This window comes from Pollachius pollachius (assembly GCF_949987615.1).
Source record: "Pollachius pollachius genome assembly, chromosome: 1".
In the NCBI taxonomy this organism is placed as follows: domain Eukaryota; kingdom Metazoa; phylum Chordata; class Actinopteri; order Gadiformes; family Gadidae; genus Pollachius; species Pollachius pollachius.
Window position 1 is genome coordinate 30,018,772 of NC_136934.1, and position 18,631 is coordinate 30,037,402.

An 18,631-nucleotide genomic window follows, 5' to 3' on the forward strand; every position below is an offset into this window, starting at 1 on the left:
ATATGAACATTTGTTCTGCTGATATCTGGGTAACGTCCTATACACTATATGAATATTTTTAGGCTTGCAATCTGCAAATAATAACTAATATCTAAATGAGACGATTATGTTGCTGCTCTGACGCGAGATATCTGCGCCATCTACAGGAAAAGGCCAGTTACTACTTCACAACAGTCGACGTGATTGTGATCGCTGACTTTAAAAGGTCATCAAGGTTATTTATTACAAGTAAAACAAAAATTCTTGCATGTATTTCAAATGCAGTTCTTGATGTCTTCCAAAAAACTTCAGCAAACATAACTATATCAATCGTTGACTGACATGCGAGATTCACCAATCCTCACAGAGGGTGCTCTTTAGGCAGCGCCCATGGCGACACGCAGAACCAATCAGCTTGCCGCGTCGGGCGGCGCTGGGCGGGGCGGCGCGCCAGAGGACAAAGGTAACAGGTTGCTCCCGTCCCATGATGAACTTGTGTGGCTGGTTTGATATGAGGGTGTTGTTTCACTGCTGTTTATGCATTTTGATGGCTCTACGATCCATTGCTGAGCTGTCTTGAAGTACATCGGTACAAGTGGAGTAACAAATCAAAGCCAGCGCTAGCGACCACTGAAGGATTCTCACAACATGAGGTATGTTTGGTAACTTTTGGTGCCAGACTGCTGAGACCAGACGCAGGCCAGCCTGCAGACTGTCAGTGCAACGCGATCCGCTCCTCTCGCTGCAGCGCTTAGTGTTGTCTCAATGCACTTTAATACTGTTCAATCGTTGTCTTTATCCCCCCTGCTAATTACTTAAAATATACGTGTTGAGGTTGGTTTCCCTACATTTTGATGAACTATAGATTGGGTTTATAGCTCTCCTCAGACAACGGGTCTCGTTCGTTTGTAGGACGGGTCCTGCCCCGGACTGTGGATTATATTAATGTGTTTATTTGTCAACGAGAGGGATTTATATGAGTTACTCACGGAGTAGTATTCAATTTAGATTAAGGATTATTTTGTTTCGGATAAATGTGCTGATGCACTTACTCTAAACGATTCAGGACTACCCGGGGCTGCACAATAGTTATAGAAAGTAACAAGACGTAACGTTAGTGTGTGGCCTACTAGTACAGATTATGTAGTGGAATATCCTCAATGCAAATGTGACTGAGTGGAAACAAGTGCACGAAGTAGGATGGGAACTGGGATGGCCATACTTGAGCGCTCCTTATATATTGGTATTGATGTAACACTAACTTAGTGTTACACTTATCCCACTCTGGCTATTCAGGGAGGGAATAATGGTGCTGCTTGTCTTAATGGGAAAGAGGAGCAGTAACTAGTTTTGAAACCTTGATGAACAGTGAGGACTGAAAGAGAGAAGGGATCTGCTCAAAGCCAGGAATGCAATGTGAAAAGAGCCATAGGTAAGCCTATGTTAAGTGTTTATATTAGTGTAAAAAATAAAACATGAGTTTCGGATTAATATTGTCAAAACAACATCATAATTATACTTGTTTTGGCTCAGTGATACCCAAAAAAAATCATTGCTGCCATGACATACATTGCGGTTGCTGTCGCGTCTTCTAATCTTAGTCGTTTTCGATCCAAGAGTTGACTTAAATAAGTTTACTGTCAGTAAATTGAACCATAGAGAACGATTGAAATGGAGCAAATGATCGTAAGGTGGCTGTGAGGTGTGAACCATATATACCTGAATAAACTGCAGCTTCTAACTTGGTTAACAAGAGATGCAGGAGTTGCAAAAAAAAAAAATCCTTACTAACAATAAGTTATAGTAAACCGTTGGCTTGTCCCTGCTGTCTTTTGTCAGGTAAGAATTGCCTTGTTGGGAATATACTTGATGAAAAAGTGTTTTGCCTGGTTTGGTATTGAAGCAGGATGTGTATTTAAGCAAGACATAGCGAGACATGTACAGTCAGACCAGACTGAGAAGGGTGTGCTGAAGAGATGTAAAATAGAAGCTCATGGTAGAAGGGAATGATAGAGGCTGTAGACAGACTGTGATGGAGGTCTGTAGGTTATGGTTATTAGCAGAATGGTTGTTGTAAATGAGGGTGCACATTCTCAAAATTGCTGCCCTGGTTTTCTGCCCCACATCTCTGGAACAATGGGATGGGTCCCCCTCATTCCACGCCCATCAGGTCCCTGACCTTTTTGCTCATCTGATGCCATGACAATGACACAATTACCATTAGAGGAGGGGTCATGTGTGTGTAATGGAACGATTGTTTGAAAGAAACAACATTTTGACTAGTCCCATGTGATTGTAAATGCGCATCAATCTGAAATGATTTCCCACTGCATATTAAGCTATTTCGGTTTTACATCATATCTTCTTAAAATTCTGATAGATGTCATTAGGGCCTTTAAACCATCTGACCCTGCTTTGGTATCTGCCCCTTGCTACCATCCGTGTGCCTGTTCCCTTGGTTTAACCTAAGAAACCATGCTGTTTAGATCCACACTTCCGCCCTTATCTTCTGACCCTTTCTCTCATGGAATGCCCTTGCTAATCGCACTGGAGTGCCTGACGTAAACACTTGACCTGCAAACTTCATGGCCAACTGAACAAACTGGCTTAGTGGTTCCTCTACAGCTCCCATAGGACCTCCGATTATTAGGGCTCTTCAAGATGATGTCTTTGTCCCCTTAAACTGACCGCAAACACCTACACAAACATAATACGCTTGTTAAAATCATCCATTCAGCAAAACCTTTCATACGTAATCAGTTATTTCATAAATGGCACGCACCTTAACCTTATTTACTTTGTTTTATTGTGTTTTTCCTTGAAGTCCAGCCGATAAACTTAATATATGCTCTTCCCTCCCCCTTATGACCTTTCCCTCCGCTTCATAAGGCTAGATCCATGATGAAGATGGTTGTGCAAGCACAAAGCGACCTGCAACAGTGGTTGTAACCTATTTTCCATCTGTGGTCCGGAGCGTCAGACTTAAGTATTGGTTATTCTAAAACAAACAACGTTACCGCCCGTTCCATTGGGAATTCACCAGCTATTTGGCAGGGAAGATCGATGACAGATACAAAGCCTGACCTTGGTAATTTGACCTGATAAGAGACATGTTAGCTGTTTTATTCTTACTATCTCCACCCCCATTTCTTCTCTCTCTCATGCTCTCTCGCTCTGGCAATGGCTCTGGCTATCGTTCTCGCTCTGTATTTGGAAGAGGTGGAGGAATCAGGGAGAGGTTTTTGCAGGAGGTGTTCAGCTGTAGTAGTGGAGATGCAGTACTTTTCTAGTCAAGCACACATCATTATGCAACAATCAGATCAGAGTGAAGATAATGTATAAGGAGGGAGTGGAATGAAGGGTGTGTTACTTAATGAATCTCCAAGGTGTTCTGTAACCTACATTGGAGGATATGCCTGCTCCTGAACCAGAACTCCAACTCCAGGATGAAAGGGGGGGTTAACATGATGTGGGGTTGGGCAGCGGGGTTGTTCACATGCAAGAGGACTGGTATTATCGGTTGAGGATTGGCTGGCTTACTCACTGGTGTGCATGAGTGTGTAAGAGGGAAAATGTGGGTGTGTGTGGTTTCGGGTTAATCACTGGCCGAGTATGCAAACCGAGGACAAAGTCCACGCGGGCAGCTGAGAGCCAGAAACTTAGTAGAACCATGCCCCGATCTGTTTGTTCAAAGTGTACGATGTGGCTCCCAGTGGTGGGGAGGTTTGGCCTCATCCAGACCCGTGGTTATTATGAATTGTATGTATTGTATTATTGTTGTATTCGTCTGATCCTTTACTGAATGCACCAAATCATCCAAACAGTTTTCAGTATTTTAAGAAAGCTGATGAGGTTATAGGCCTTGAAGGTTTGGTTGTGGCCAGTCTTTCAAACACAGGAAGGTTCATAGTGGATAATATTTTATATAATCACTTGATTATTAACTTTTAATTAATAAAAGTAGAAGAAAATATCAATAACACATCATTGACTTAAGTATTGGTATGTGTCATTGATCTGAACTTGGTGATAATTTCGACCCATACACACATTGATAATGGGAATATAGTTTCAACCCTGTTAATCACTGCTACCAAAAGCATTAGCAATGTATTCGGGTCACACTTAATGTTTCGGCAGAATAATACCACAACTTTACTCCTTGTCTCCTGTTTCTACGCATCACGTTAACCTCAGCATGAGCACGTCCTCCGGTGGCCCGACCCCCTTGGACCACGGGGTTCAGATCCGCTTCATCAAGGACCTCCAGGACGCCCGCGGTGGCGGGGTCCCGGGCCCCCAGCCTAGGACCAAGCCCCGTCCTGCCTCCAAATATGGGGTGGCGGTGAGGGTGCAGGGGATCGCCGGCCAGCCGTACGTGGTCCTAAAGGACGGAGGGGAGAAGGGGGACTCGTATGGCGTGCAGCTGAAGACGCACTACCCTCCCGGCTATGGCAGCCTCCCGCGGCGCAGGGAGAAGGCGGAGGTGGGGGAGCAGGAGGGGGAGGTCATGTACGGAGGAGGTGGAGGAGGAGGGGCACTACGCAGGGCCCAGTCACATGGCTCGCTGCTGGACCGGGACGGGGAGGAGCCAGGAGGAGGCGAGGAGTTCCAGCTAAGGCGGCCCCCGGGGGACGGGAGGTCGGGTAGCTATGGCAACCTTGATGGAGGGCTGGTCGTCGGGAGGGAGAGAGAGCGTGCCAGGGGAGGGGCCGTCAGAGAGGCGGACCACAACGGGCGTTATCAGAACGGCTCCCTCGATGGAACGAGGGGGGTCCAGGTCAGGCACAACCCTCCTCCTCCTGCTCCTCCTCCTCAAAACACAGAGCTCCACTCGGGCCAAAGACGGATCACCCCCGTCAACAGACTGATCCACAGGTTTGATGGCAGAGAAGGAGGAGGTGCTGGTGCTGGTGGAGCCGAGGGACAAAGGGTCTACTCTCCACGACCGGAAGACCCCAGAGAGGCCTCCCCTGTGCTCACCCCCAATCCCTACTCCTCCAGGCCCTCCTCCACCGACAGCAGCCTGGGACGGAACCAGCGCACCGCCTCCAGTGGGCCTCATCAGTGGTCTCCAACTGGGAGAGCACTAGCTGTGGAAAACAACAACAGTGCTCCCATCCATAACTCAGAGAAACACGTAAGATAACCTTCTGGTATTAGCGGGTAATCAATGTGTTGAATAGTTTCTGTTCTTAGAATATGAATCTAATGCCGTTGCAACATGACATGAGTATCATTACACACTGAGGTCTCTGTCTGAAGGTGACCCCTGACCTTTTATTGGACCAGGGTCAGGTGGTGAACGAGGAAGAGGAACAGCTCATGCAGACCCTGTACAGCATCCTGAGAGACGGGTAAGGACCGCGTTCCACATTTCCTTACCTCTTCTGCAGGGGTTCCTAGATTCACCCTTGTGTGATCAATAAATCATTAACGCTCAGATTACTGTAACTGATCCCTGTGTGGTTGTCTCCCCCCTCTCACTCTCTCTCTTAGAACCAGTGAGAGTGAGGTTGCCATCAAGCAGAAAGTCAAGGTCATATTTCAGAAGGTCCAGAGCCTCAGGGTACATGTGTGTTCCTATCTCTCAGTGCTCACCACAGAATTAACTGTAACTGTGGTAGTTGTTCTATGCTAATGAGTTATGCTTTCCCCTGTGGTTGGCGGTACCAGTCCAGGGACGGGTCCGGTGCGGAGTGGAGGAAAGAGAAGCGGGAGCTGGAGAGGAGCCTGGGCGACCTGCAGGCCGCTCTGAAGGAGGAGAGGAGGGTAGGTGGAGCCCCATGGATAAGATGCACAGGGTTTGATTTTCATCAAACCGCAGCACTCCACACAGCGCTCAACACAGCGCTCCCAGTCCTTACCTCCTGGTTGAGTTTCTCTTTTGCTTTCTCCTGCAGCTGGAGTGGAGCCAACACCTCCTCCTCCCGCTCCTAGACCCTTAAAATTATGAAGGCTGTTTTCTCTTAGATAAAGCACACACTTTGTTGTAGGTCTCTTCGGGTTGTGTGAATGAACCCTGAGCAATATGAATGACGTGGGGTGAATTTAGCGGCTACTCATCTGGTGTCCTGTGACTTTTATCGCTAATTTTGTAGTATTCTGATTTAAGAGACTAAAAGTTGTTTTAAAATGGCTCAGATAAATCCCAGTGGTCTTATGGCCAGAGGTTCTCAAACTCAAAGACATCTTAACACTAATCTTATATCCTTCATAACGAGCCATTATACGCTGGTTTAAGGAAGCCTCTAATGCCCCCATAAGAACTTAATCCCGAAAATGTATTTTCTCGTCGGACCTCTGCATGCTTGCTGGCATGAATCCCACATCGATCCCACATCGCTTAGACCTTTTGTATAATGGTGATTAAAAAAAAGATATAAACTATATATAATACTCAAGAACTGTTTTTATATTATGCTATGCATTTATTCAGTTGTGTGTGTGTGTGTGTGCGTGTGTGTGTGTGTGTGTGTGTGTGTGTGTGCATGCAGAGCTCCAGTGGCAGGCCGGACCCTGCTCTCCGAGAGGAGCTGGAGTCGTCCCTGGACGAGAACATCCAGCTCCAGGAGATGCTTGGTCGGAAGAACAAGGAGTTCCACCAAACACAGTCTGAGTGAGGACCTTGAAACGCACACGCACACACAGTTGAAGTATGTCCAAGGAGTCAGGACTCGAAATGTCACCAATTTCAAAGTAATACAAACGATGAATTAACTTGAGTTGTGTACATGATATTTATTAGTTTATGAACATTTCTGTAATGCATTAAACATTAATTTGTCTTATTATTTATTTTTGTTAATGATTTCTAAGAGGGTAATCAATACTAGATGCCAATGCTAGCATCATTAAACAACACTTTTTCTGAGCTCCAAACGCATGCTCTCAGAAACAGTTTTGGAATGTAATCTTGGATTGGGTGTTGTAACTGTACTCGAAGGAGGGGCACGGGGTTCCCAAATACCAAAGCTATCACACTGCTGAACACTCACCCCATGTTCATCCCAACCTTCAGTTACTGAGCCAATTCACCAACCCCAATACAGTGCGTAGTGTTTGTGGTTTAAGGAGTTTCCCTGTGTGGCTCCAACAGGCTGATTCAGCTTCGCATGGAGAGGGAGAACGCGGAGACACGGGTCAGGGATATGGAGGACCAGCTGGCTGGGCTCCAGGACGAGCTGAGGGAGAGCAGCAGGACGGTACAGACACTCACAGGCACTGAGGAACACACAGACCCACACTGCTAGCGTCCACTTGCATTAACCAGGCATTGATGAGTTGGCAGCGTGAGCAGCACATGGAGGGTCTGGGTATAGAGGTCTGGGTTAAAGGTGTCTGTGTAAAGGGGTCTGGGTAAAGGGGTCTGGGTTAACGGGGTCTAGGTTAACGGGTCTGGGTTAACGGGGTCTGGGTTAACGGGTCTGGGTTAATGGGTCTGGGTTAGGGGGGTCTGGTTAAGGGGGTCTGGGTTAACGGGTTCTGGGTTAGAGGGGTCTGGGCTAAGGGGGTCTGGGTTAAGGGGGTCTGGGTAAAGGGGTCTGGGTTAAGGGGGTCTGGGTTAAAGGAGTCTGGGTTAAAGGTGTCTGTATAAAGGGCTCTGGGTTAACGGGTTCTGGGTTAAGGGGTCTGGGTTAGGGGGGTCTGATTAAGGCGGTCTGGGTTAAGGGGTCTGGGTTAAGGGGTCTAGGTTAAGGGGTCTGGGTTAGGGGGTCTGGGCTAAGGGGGTCTGGGTAAAGGGGTCTGGATTAAGGGGGTCTGGGTAAAGGGGTCTGGGTTGAGGGGATCTGGGTAAAGGGGTCAGGGTAAAGGGGGTCTGGGTAAAGGGGTCTGGGTTAAGGGGGTCTTGGTTAAGGGGTCTGGATAAAACTTGGGTCACTTTGTATTCTTTAAACCTGTCAATCTTCTACTGCAACTATTATCCATTCAAATATACAAATATTTGAACGATTGGCACTTTCTCAAAGATTAAGACCTGGCCATCCACGAGGCAGTCCATCCAGGGACTGTTTTACCATAAATCTTGTTGTTCTGCTTATGGCTTTATGAAGTGGTGTTTTATATTACACCCAGTTCTTCTTGGCTGCTTGTCAGACGAGGCAAGCCAAGCAATCACTCTGAGCTCTCATAATGTGTGATTACGTGATAATTGATGGCGTACACCATCACAGAATAAATTATGAGAGAGGCCGAACCGAAAAGGGAATCGGACATAACTGGCTGTGTGTGTCCCGCATATCTATGCCCCCGTAGGAGTTGGCGGGCTTCCAGGCCCAGCTGGCGGAGGCGTCCCAGCTGAAGCAGCGTCTGGAGGAGGGCCTGCGGCAGCGGGAGAGGGAGCTGACGGCGCTGAAGGGCGTGCTGAAGGACGAGGTGGCCTCTCACGACCGCGACATGGAGAGCCTGCGGGAGCAGTACAGCACCGACATGGAGAAGCTCCGTGGCAGCATGGAGCAGGTGTCCCAGGTACAGAGCTACACACATGGATATGGATATGGAAGGCCAAATGGGTCAAAACTTTGCCTAACTGTAAACATATATTCTTTCAAATCGATCAATCTGGAGAACCGTTCAGATCCCATGATCTCGGATCTTAAACTGATCAGCTACTTTCATTAGTGCTTATTTCCCTCGCTCGCAAGGAGACCACAGTGCAAACAGTCAGCAATCAGATCTGAGAGAAGACATTTGGGAACTAAGTGAACACAGCCTACACAACCACCCCCCCCCCCCCCCCCCCATCAGTCCCAGGCGGGGATCGAGGCGGAACGGCTGCGGGTCAACTCCTCGGTGCGCTCCCTGCAGCAGCAGCTGGAGGACTGCCGGGACGAGAGCAGCCACTGGATGGAGCAGTTCCACACCACCAAGGATGAGCTGCGCACCACCCGGCAGGAGTGAGTGCAGCCCTCCTCCACCTCTCCATGTACTCAGGAGTGAGTGCAGCCCTCCTCCACCTCTCCATGTAACCTCATGGAAAGGGCTCTGGTGTCTGCACTGCAGCGGTTGTGTTTTCATACGTTCCCCTCGTTGTATTCTAAGGTTATTATGATTGATCTGTTCTCTCTCTTTTGTCCTGCCTCTGACGGGTGTGTCTGCCTGTCTGTCAGGGAGTCTCCAGGCAGCCCACAGCCACCGTGAGAAAGACTAGGGAACAACCCCCTGTGCTGTGTTCCCCTTCCAGTGTTGTGCCTAGTCCAGTGATTGTAGTTTTGAGACTGTCCCTCCCCTAACTTAGTTCTGTTTTGTAGAAAACAAACACGGATGATGCAGAGTATGGATGTCTCGTAGTTGTGTGTGCTTTTGTATTTAGATATGATAGTATTGATCCATGTTGATTTGAAAAGATGCAACAACAAAAATAAAACCTACTGACACATCTAACTCAAATCAAGCTCCTGTGATTCAACAAAGCCAAGCACCTTTTAATCGGACGCTCTCCAGAGGCTGCTGTCTTCTGACATGTGGTGTGTGTGTGTGTGTGTGTGTCTGTGTGTGTGTGTGTGTGTGTGTGTGTGTACCGGTCCAGACTGCTGAAGGTGCGTCTGGATAAGGAGGAGTTTGAGGAGGAGCTGAAGGAGCTCCAGGGACGGGTGAGCTCCATGAAGCAGCAGATACCTGACCCCAGCCACGCAGAGTCCCTCTCAAAGGTGCCCTCCTCTCACACACCCTACGCCTACAGACACCCTCACCAAGGGGCCCTCCCCCACACACCCATCCCTTACAAACACCCTCACCAAGGGGCCCTCCTTTAACCCACCCTACCCTTAAAGACACCCTCACTGAGGGGCCCTCCTTTGACACATCCTACCTTCTTATATGTAGCTCATTCTCAGGCGTTTCAATTAAAATAAGACACATCAAGCTGTAGAACATGGGGGTAAAGGGTAAATATCCTAGAGCACAGTGGTGAGTCAGCTGAAAGAGACCGAACAAGCAGAGTGTATCAACAGTGGGCAGGCGGTGTCATGGTTATTTAGACCATTTTGGTACAGACTTCTTCAGAGTAATGCTGTTCATTGAAAACCTATGATAATTTGAAGTGCTTTGACATACTTTGTCCTTCTTAAGAAAGTCAGAGTGTATATATTTTTCCAGGAGCTCTCGAGTTCCCGTTCAAACCTGCTGAAGGTGCAGTCAGAGGTGGAGAAGCACAGGACTGACATGGACAGGAAGGTGATGGAGGTGATCTCCTTGAAAAAGGCCCACCAGGAACAGGAGGCGGAGCTCAAGTATGAGATTGACAGGCTGAAGGAGCAATTGAAGAAGGCCAAAGAGGAGTTTGCCAAGGAACAACAAAGAAGCAAAAAGGTTGGGGCGTATGAGACCACCACCACCATTCATGCAACACTAATCATAAAGATATATATTTTTGTTAGCAACAAAACTATTGAATCCATTTTGTAACTTATGCCTTTGTGTGTGTGCTTAGCTTCCAGACCCATCGGTCGTCTCCGAGATGGAGCAGAAGCTCGGGGAGGCCAAAGGGGAGGGGACCCGCCTTCAGGAGAAGCTCTCATTGGTCGAGGCGGAGCTACAATCTACCAAGACCTGCCTTTGCAGAGCGCAGACGGAACTAGCCGATCTCAGAGACTCGGAGAAGGAGCAGGAGGAAGCCAGCACACGCATCAGAGATAAAATCTTACGCCTTGAGGTGAGGACAGAAAAGGTCTTAATGCATATACATTTAAATTTACATTTAGGGCATTTAGCAGACGCTTTTATCCAAAGCGACTTACAATAAGTGCATTTGTTACAATAAGTACATTTGTCATAAGAAGTGAAACAATATATCGCTGTCGGTACAGTAAAGATGTTCATAGAACCAAGTGCAAGTATTACAATCGCTAGGCTAACCCATTCCCCGTGTAAAGCAGCGATAGCAGCTACTGTAGATGCTACACAATTAAGTACCTTGAATAAGTGCAATGTACAAGTGCCAGGACGTACAACATTCAATGGTGGCTGTGCATTGGTTTCTATGCAGAGTCGAGATGAACTCTGAACAGGTGAGTTTTGAGTCTTTTGCGGAAGCTGGTGAGCAACTCTGCGGTCCTGACATCGGTAGGGAGCTCGTTCCACCACTGACGTCCCAAAACAGAGAAAAGTTGTGACTTTGCTGATCGACCTTTGCTTGCTCTTAGCGATGGCGGTACCAGACGTCCAGCTGAGGTAGTTGAGCGGAGGGATTATGCACACATAATACAAACATAACATGGGCTACTGGCCTAGGGGGCTCCCAGCCCAAGGTACTGGGTTGTACAACCTACCTGTAGGCATACTTTGGAAAGATGCCTACCTGCTCCTTTATCGCATGTTTTCTTAAAGTACGTAATGCTAGTAATTATAGCAACAAAAAATACTTGGGTGTATTGATTCAAGCGTGTAACTTTTTTTTTGTATCTCTCGGTGTGTCTCCATCAGGCCCAGCTGCAGAGCAGCACCTCAGAGAGCTCTGAGCTGGAGGTGGCCCTTCACAGCGAGATCAGGGGGCTGAAGTCGGAGCTGGACGAGGCCAAGAGGAAAGCCTCCCGCCTGGGCCAGGAGACCATTGAGCTCCGGCAGAGCCTGGAGGTCCGGGAGAGGGAGAAGGAGGCGCTGGCTCAGTCCCACAGCCAGCTGGAGGAGGTCCGGCTACAGCAGGAGAAGGCTCTAGAGAAACTTCTCAAGGAGGTACGGACTGGAAGGGCTGTATGGAGCACTGTTTATAGCACTGGGAGGGCTGTCTTGAGCTCTGGAGCACTGGGAGGGCTGTTTGGAGCACTGGGAGCGCTGTCTGGAGCACTTGGAGGGCCGGATTAAATAAATACTTGAAAATACCTGGCAAATAAATCTCTGTCCCTCTCTGCATTCCTCTCTCGTTCTTGTCTCTGTCTCTCGCTCTCCCTCCCTCTGACTCCCTCTGTCAGCATGAGTCGGTGCAAGGCTCGTCCAGAGAGGAGGTGCAGATTCTGCGGGCCCAGCTGGAGGAGCAGCGGGAGAAGACACGCAAGGAGACTCAGGAGGCCCATCGCCACGGCAACGATGCTCAGGCTGATCTGGAAAGGAGCCAGGCCAGTCTGAGGAGGCTGGAGGAGGAGGTGCTGTTGTGTGCCTTTGTGCACCTGTGTGTTTTTCATTGCTGTTACTACCGTGTTTGTCATTGAAGGTATCTGCTACCAAAATGTTTTTGTTCCTTCTTAGACAAAGTATCATCCACATTGGTCAAAATGTAATCAAATGAAACGAACAGAGGACATTTGGCAGAGAAATGTGTCCAGCTTGTCAAAAGAAACTAGACGAAAGAAGAGGCTTTTGGGGAGGTCTTGATTTTTTTGCATATCTAGCGTTACTATCTTGGTAAGCAATGTTGTAATCAATCGATGCTACCTGAATTAATGACATTAGGAATACATTGCAAATAACGCCTCATGTCTGCTCTTATAATATGAAACCAACAAGATGGGAGTTTAACTGATACACTGCAAAACTGACACGAGACGAAAGTTCAGTGATAAGAAAATAACAAAACAAAATGTTTCACTTGAGTTACATTTGTGCCTGCCAAACATTTTCAGAGGACAAGTGTTGATACAATTCAATCTAGAGGGTTTTTATTGTGTATTATGGTTATGAAGATGCATTGAATAGTGTAAAGAAATAAGGCTGGAAATACAACCAAAGCCAAGGACGTTTTGTGTGTGTGCGTGTGCGTGTGCGTGTGCGTAGATGTCGCGACAGAAGAAGGAGCTGCTGCTGGCGTGTGAGGAGCGGGACAACCACCAGCTCGACCGAGAGCTGCTGACCAACAGACTGCGCCACCTGGAGGCAGAGCTGGAGAACAGCAAGAACAGCCACAGCGAGAAGAGCCGCGAGAACCGCCTGCTGGAGGTAATGCTGTCTTACATATTAGGGACAAATATCATCTGTATTATCAGCCTTTATTCTTACTATTGATGGTATTTATATTTTAGACATTGGTATGAGTTTATATTAGTTCGTATTTTATAACGTAACTTATATTTTATATTCATATTTTGAATGGTATATGTTGTTGTTCTCTGCAACAACATAGACGAGATACAAACTGCTCAAAATTCTTGCAGTTATTATAAGTAATAATTGATCATTTATTCGTCGTATTTAGTCATATTTTCCTAATTGCTGCTGTACTCTTCAGTAATATCCCAATCTTGGTTGTTGCTCTACTGGTTCTGCAGGACAAGATGAAGCGGCTGGAGCTGGAGCTGGAGGAGGAGAAGGGCAACGCCGAGATGCTGATGGACCGGGTCAACCGCAGCCGGGACCAGATCGACACGCTGCGCTCGGAGCTGCTGCAGGAGAGGTCCTCCAAGCAGGACCTGGAGCTGGACAAGACCACCATGGAGAGACATGTACGTACGGGGCTTCACTTCAATGGGATCCTCTCAGACGTTTGAAGCTGCACTATGTTAGTTCTGCCATTAGAACCCTTTAGTGACTTGTAGCTACATTTACAGCTAGATAATTTTATGGGCCCCTGTTTAACTACAAGGTGTGAGTGTGACCAGAGTTACAAGCCGTCTCTAAATCTGCCTGGCCCTGTGACTTGGTGACATTCCAAGTGGGAGTGCCAACCTAGATGTAAGATGGATCACACACACCTGTTAGAAAAAAACTATTGAGAAACGTTCTAGTTCAGATATATTTGTATGCTTAATAGTTGTGGTTGAAAAGATAACTACTGCAGGTCAACTATTTTCAGTGAATTCAGGACCAGGTCATGTAACTAAGGAGAGGTTAGGGGTGTCTTGCTCAAGGAGGCCTCCAAGTAGGCTGAGGACATCGTTGAACTTTGAACCCAGTAGCTTTCTAATTTGAGCTGAGCTACTTAGCCTCAACATAACCCTGTTTTCACTGGTGTTGTAATGACTGCCATCCTCAGATTATGCCTAAACATGATGTTCCTGCTTGCTTACTTTGTTGATCTATAATAATAAGCATTTGCAATCAACATGGGCAATTTTCATTTACCCATAACAAATGTCAAGCTGTTCCAAGTACTAAACAAAACACAAACACACAGCTGAAGGAGTTGAGGAGCCGCCTGGCGGACATGGAGGGCCAGTCTCGCTCCTCAGCAGGAGTCTCTCAGCTGGAGCTCAAAGTCCAGGAGCTAGAGGAACGCCTACGCAGTGAGGACAGGTGGGCCGCACTACACATCCCACATTGCAACATTAAAGGATTGAGTTCCCTTGAAAAAAAGCACATAAGAGAAGTTAGCCTTCAGTGCTTTGTGCCAGAAATGCTTTATGAAGTCAGGTGAGGTGTGAAGAGCGACTAGGTAAGGAAGCATCCCGGGCATAGGAAAAACAGCTCGCAGGAAAAGGATGAAAGCTCCCATCCATGAGAGATAAAAAAAACACAAGAGGACATTCCTAAGAAGGCGTGTGCCCAGGAAGATGACAGCGGATGCTGAGGTGTGCAATAGCACCAGTTTGCCAAGCTTTGAAGCACCAGTGCTGCTAGCGAAGGAGATGGGTCATAATGGCACCAATGTGATGTATAACTGTGTGCGGGTTGACTAGACGGAGTATAAGAAAAAAGTAAACAGTTCAGCAACGAGGTTAGTTCAAGTGTTTCTTCATTTCAACCTAAAAGGGGAAAACGGAAAGGGGTTGCATCTAGTCTGTTTGTCCGGAATCCAAACCATTGTTGTCTTCTTTCTGTCCGGTTCTGGTTCACTTGTTGAAAACAGAGAGAACTTTTTAGCCAAAGGTGATTTTAAAGCAGTCGTTTTAAAGGTGATGTTAAAGCAGTCGTGATGTTAAAGCAGTCATTTTAAAGGTGAGCTAAAGCTGTAGTTTTGAAGGGTTGTCTCCTCCTGGTTCCCCCTCTGTTAGTGTGTGACCACGCTTCCTCTCTTGGCTCTCACACAGGGAGAAGAACTCAATGGTGGCGTCCCAGCGTCGCCTTGAGAGAAAACTGAAAGAGCTCAGCATGGCCCAGGACGAGGAGAGACAGCAGCACACAGATCAGAGAGACCAGGTACACACACACACACACACACACACACACACTCTCACTCACTCACTCACTCACTCACTCACTCACTCACTCACTCACTCACTCACTCACTCACTCACTCACTCACTCACTCACTCACTCACTCACTCACTCACTCACTCACTCACACTCACACTTACCCACTCAAGCACACCAAGTCACTCACCAACCCACCCACTCACTTACTCACTCAAGCTTACAGAGTCACTATGTGAACCCAGGCGCCAAGCCACAAGCTACTTTCTTCATTGATGCGTCTCTCTGCTGACTCTGAGCGGCTGAAGTCTGACAGACAGACATGCAGACGCAAGGATGAAAAATAAATAAACCCGGTCAGTGTGAGAGCTCAGCTAATTACATCCCAATACTACATCCGCACTTGCCTACCTTTCCATGCAACTCGCCTCTATCTATGCCGTCATAGTGCCCCGTCATAGTGCTCCATATCTATGCCCCCACTCCCGGGAATTACTTGGAAAAGTCTTGGGATAGGGAAATGCTGTGTGAGTTGTATCATGGTCCCTGGCTAGCGGGCGGTGGGTTGAGGAGGTTGGTTTGCGTTGCAGCTCACCCTGCGGGTGAAGGCCCTGAAGAGGCAGGTGGATGAGGGGGAGACGGAGGTGGAGCGTGTGGACGGGCTGAGGAGAAAGGCCCAGCGGGAGATGGAGGAGCAGCTGGAGCAGAAGGACGCGCTCCAGACCCGCATCAAAGCACTGGAGACAGAGCTCAAGTCAGTGTGTGTGTGTGTGTGTGTGTGTGTGTGTTTAGATCCAAAGATCAACATTCAATTTAAAACTGAGACAAGCAGGCCACTGTGGATGTCATAGTATAAAAGCAAAACAACCGTCTCCTGATGTGCTGAGAAGGCTTCTGTAAACTGTATTTATTTTAATTACCATGGACCAGAACCACATTCGACCATGGTGCCAACAGTGTGTCTGTGTGTTTGTCTTATGGTCAACAGGGGGCGCACTTCCATTGAACTTCTTGGAAGTGAAGAGGGACTATGGGAACAGTGTTAAATAGCAAGAGAACTGTTTAAATCAGGTCTATATTTACTTGTTGTATATTTCATACAGTGCTTCACATCAAAATAAAACTGAGGAGGTTAAAGGCAGCAACAACAACAAAGCAATACAGCGTACAAATTAACGAAACATAAAAACGATAAAGCATAGTTATCCCAGCTGAATAAAAGGAGTGCAACAGGTGGTGACGCTGCATGCTGTCCCGTTTGGGGCGTCAGTAGCTCAGGAGGTAGCGCGGGTTGACTGGTATACGGAAGGTTGCTAGTTTGATCCCCTGCTCCTCCTAGGACACGTCGAGTGCCGAGGTGTCCCTGAGCAAGACGCCTTACCCTAAGTGCTCCAGACGAGCTGGCTGTCGCCCCGCGTGGTTATTTCCGTTAGTGTGTGAATGTGGGAATGAAGGGTTGTAAGTCACTTTGTACAAAAGCGTCAGCAAAATCCCCTAAATGTAAAATGTAAATGTTTGCTACAGGAGGAAGACCCAGGCGGTGAGACGCCAGGCCCTGGATTCCTCCGCCCTCAGCTCGGAGGACGACGATGACGACAGCCTGTACGACCCCTCCGGCATCACCTCCTACCTCACCGAGAGCAACCTGCAGACCAGCTCCTGCTAAGGCCCCGCGCCCCCAGGGCAGGGAGCTGGGTCTCTAAGGGGAAACCACAGTGGTATGGGGCGGGGGAGTTTAAGTGGATTGGTAAAGTCTGAAATGAAATGGCTATAGTGTAGTGGGGGGAGGATTGCCCTTGGGTTGAAGCAATATAGAGATTAGTCCAGTAGAGCGGCTATTAAAAGGCCTCGAGGTGAATTGAAGGAAACGCGGGACGTGGAGGAGCTTTCCTCTGAATATGTGTGTCAAGGGGGAGTGGGTCTTTGGCTGAAGAACTACATTGGGACACTACATGTGGACTTTTTCTACAGAGCCACATTGTGTGTGTGATATCAGTTTGAAAATGAATGTGTTGTGGCCCTTTCTCTTTGGCCTGATACTATGGGTGCACAGATTTGGCCTGCTGTAGGTATGGATGTCAGCCAGATAACAAGGCAGGGAATGGTGCTGCGGTACATTCTAGGATGAGTTGAGGAAGCCGGGATTTTCAGTGAATATGACACTGATATAAGTATGCATTCTGTATTTATGCATACTGAGCCTAATGCCTCATTTGAAATCAGGACGGTGCTCTTCTTTCTTGGAACTTTCATTTCCGATTGATTAGGATTGAATAATGTAAAACCTTTTAGGTCCTTTCCTTCAGAGTTCACTTATATTTCCAGTGTAAGTGATTCCTACAGCACTCAGCTTAACTCACAGTTCATTTATGCACACCTTATTGTTTTTGTTGATTGTTTTGTTGAACCTGTATGACATTATGCATAATAATCAATGTTGGATTATAGTTAGTTTTGTATTGGAGCCACATGGACCAAATGTTGGTTAAAAAGTTTATGATTACCACAAGTGTCTTTTGGACAAACAGTTTGTACAAGGATGGTACAATGGCTGTTCCTGGCCAATGGGGCCAAAGCCTTGTGAAGAGATGGCTAATATTTCATCAACCATATCTTATGATTTCACTGTTGAAAATGTTCCTATAAAGTGTTAAGACTCTTCTTTACCAATTGTGTTTTTGATCTAGTTTTCACAGTTGTGTAGGGTAGCTATGAAGGGAAATCCACCAGCATTTTAATGTTTAATAGTATTAGCCTAGGATAGATACTGCTTGATGCCTATACCATGGTGGCAGGCAGTTTGAGATCTAAATCCCTATGAGTAAAATGACTATTTTGTATATAAGGATAATTTCCAGGAATAGACAGGGTAAGAGTGGAAACTATTTTCCAGGTACGAGGGTCCAAATCATCTTCTTAGGATAAATCTTCATGTGTAAATGAAGATATTTATAAATTAATATTACGAGGGAGAAAATGTGCCTGTTTGAATACAATGACTACAAATGTGTGTGACTGAGTTCATTTATTTTGGAGCAGTTATGGGCGAGATATTTTCTCTGTACGTAGGTAAAAACCTAGACACAGCCACACAACTTCTATGCATTCCGTTTTGTAATGTAATCTAACCTCTTTAGGAATCTTTTCTTTTTAAAGAATTTGTAATTTAGTAAACCTTGAAACTATTTGTAAAAGTTACCTAATATTTTTGAAAACATTTTTAGCAATCAGTAGCTATTAATGCAATTATTCGAACTGCCATGCAGATCTGTCTCACTTCAAATGATTTATGTTTAGTGGTTAGAACATGGTATCTTTAATGATTCTGCACTGTGAATTTATACTGTACTACTCTTGTTTTGTAATGGCCCCAATAAAATTGTACATGTAAGTGTAAGCAGAGAGTTCCTTTACATCTCAACAAAGCTTCATCTGTAGCTTTCTCACATTGCAGTCTAGCCCACACCATTGTTTGGAACAGGTATAAAGCAAAGAGCGTTAGCATGCTTTGCTAATGTTGATAGCAAGGTATTACATTTTGTTATCCCATTTTAACCATTGGTGTGGAAACTTAAAGTGTTCTCAATACATGATGCTACCATTGGTTTAAAACAGTTGACAGTAAACCATCTCCATTACAGGTCTTAACAGT

The 18,631-nt window shown here is 46.7% G+C and overlaps 1 protein-coding gene across 2 annotated transcripts; it reads left to right on the plus strand.

The window, feature by feature from the left end:
• The first annotated feature begins 498 nt into the window (after nucleotides 1-498).
• cgna (cingulin a) lies at nucleotides 499-17,970 on the plus strand. 2 transcript variants are annotated; one of them, XM_079746000.1, is made up of 20 exons: nucleotides 499-632; nucleotides 4,177-5,119; nucleotides 5,245-5,336; nucleotides 5,479-5,548; nucleotides 5,656-5,751; nucleotides 6,477-6,598; nucleotides 7,079-7,184; nucleotides 8,236-8,448; nucleotides 8,728-8,876; nucleotides 9,509-9,629; nucleotides 10,078-10,290; nucleotides 10,412-10,633; nucleotides 11,404-11,652; nucleotides 11,889-12,059; nucleotides 12,688-12,849; nucleotides 13,179-13,352; nucleotides 14,024-14,142; nucleotides 14,877-14,985; nucleotides 15,570-15,733; nucleotides 16,504-17,970. In XM_079746000.1, exons 1-20 carry the CDS (start codon nucleotides 628-630, stop codon nucleotides 16,643-16,645), a joined length of 3,642 nt encoding a protein of 1,213 aa, XP_079602126.1. In that variant the 5' UTR covers nucleotides 499-627; the 3' UTR covers nucleotides 16,646-17,970. The 2 variants fall into 2 exon arrangements, with proteins under 2 accessions (XP_079602126.1, XP_079602127.1); XM_079746001.1 differs by having other exon boundaries at nucleotides 5,272-5,336.
• The last annotated feature ends 661 nt before the right edge of the window (nucleotides 17,971-18,631 follow it).

What these genes read in the sequence shown, in the direction of transcription:
- cgna (XM_079746000.1), top strand. An exon ending in AGAAGGTCCAGAGCCTCAGG is followed by an intron (nt 5,549 to 5,655) that starts GTACATGTGTGT and finishes TGGCGGTACCAG; the next exon opens with TCCAGGGACGGGTCCGGTGC. An exon ending in GCGAGAACCGCCTGCTGGAG is followed by an intron (nt 12,850 to 13,178) that starts GTAATGCTGTCT and finishes CTGGTTCTGCAG; the next exon opens with GACAAGATGAAGCGGCTGGA.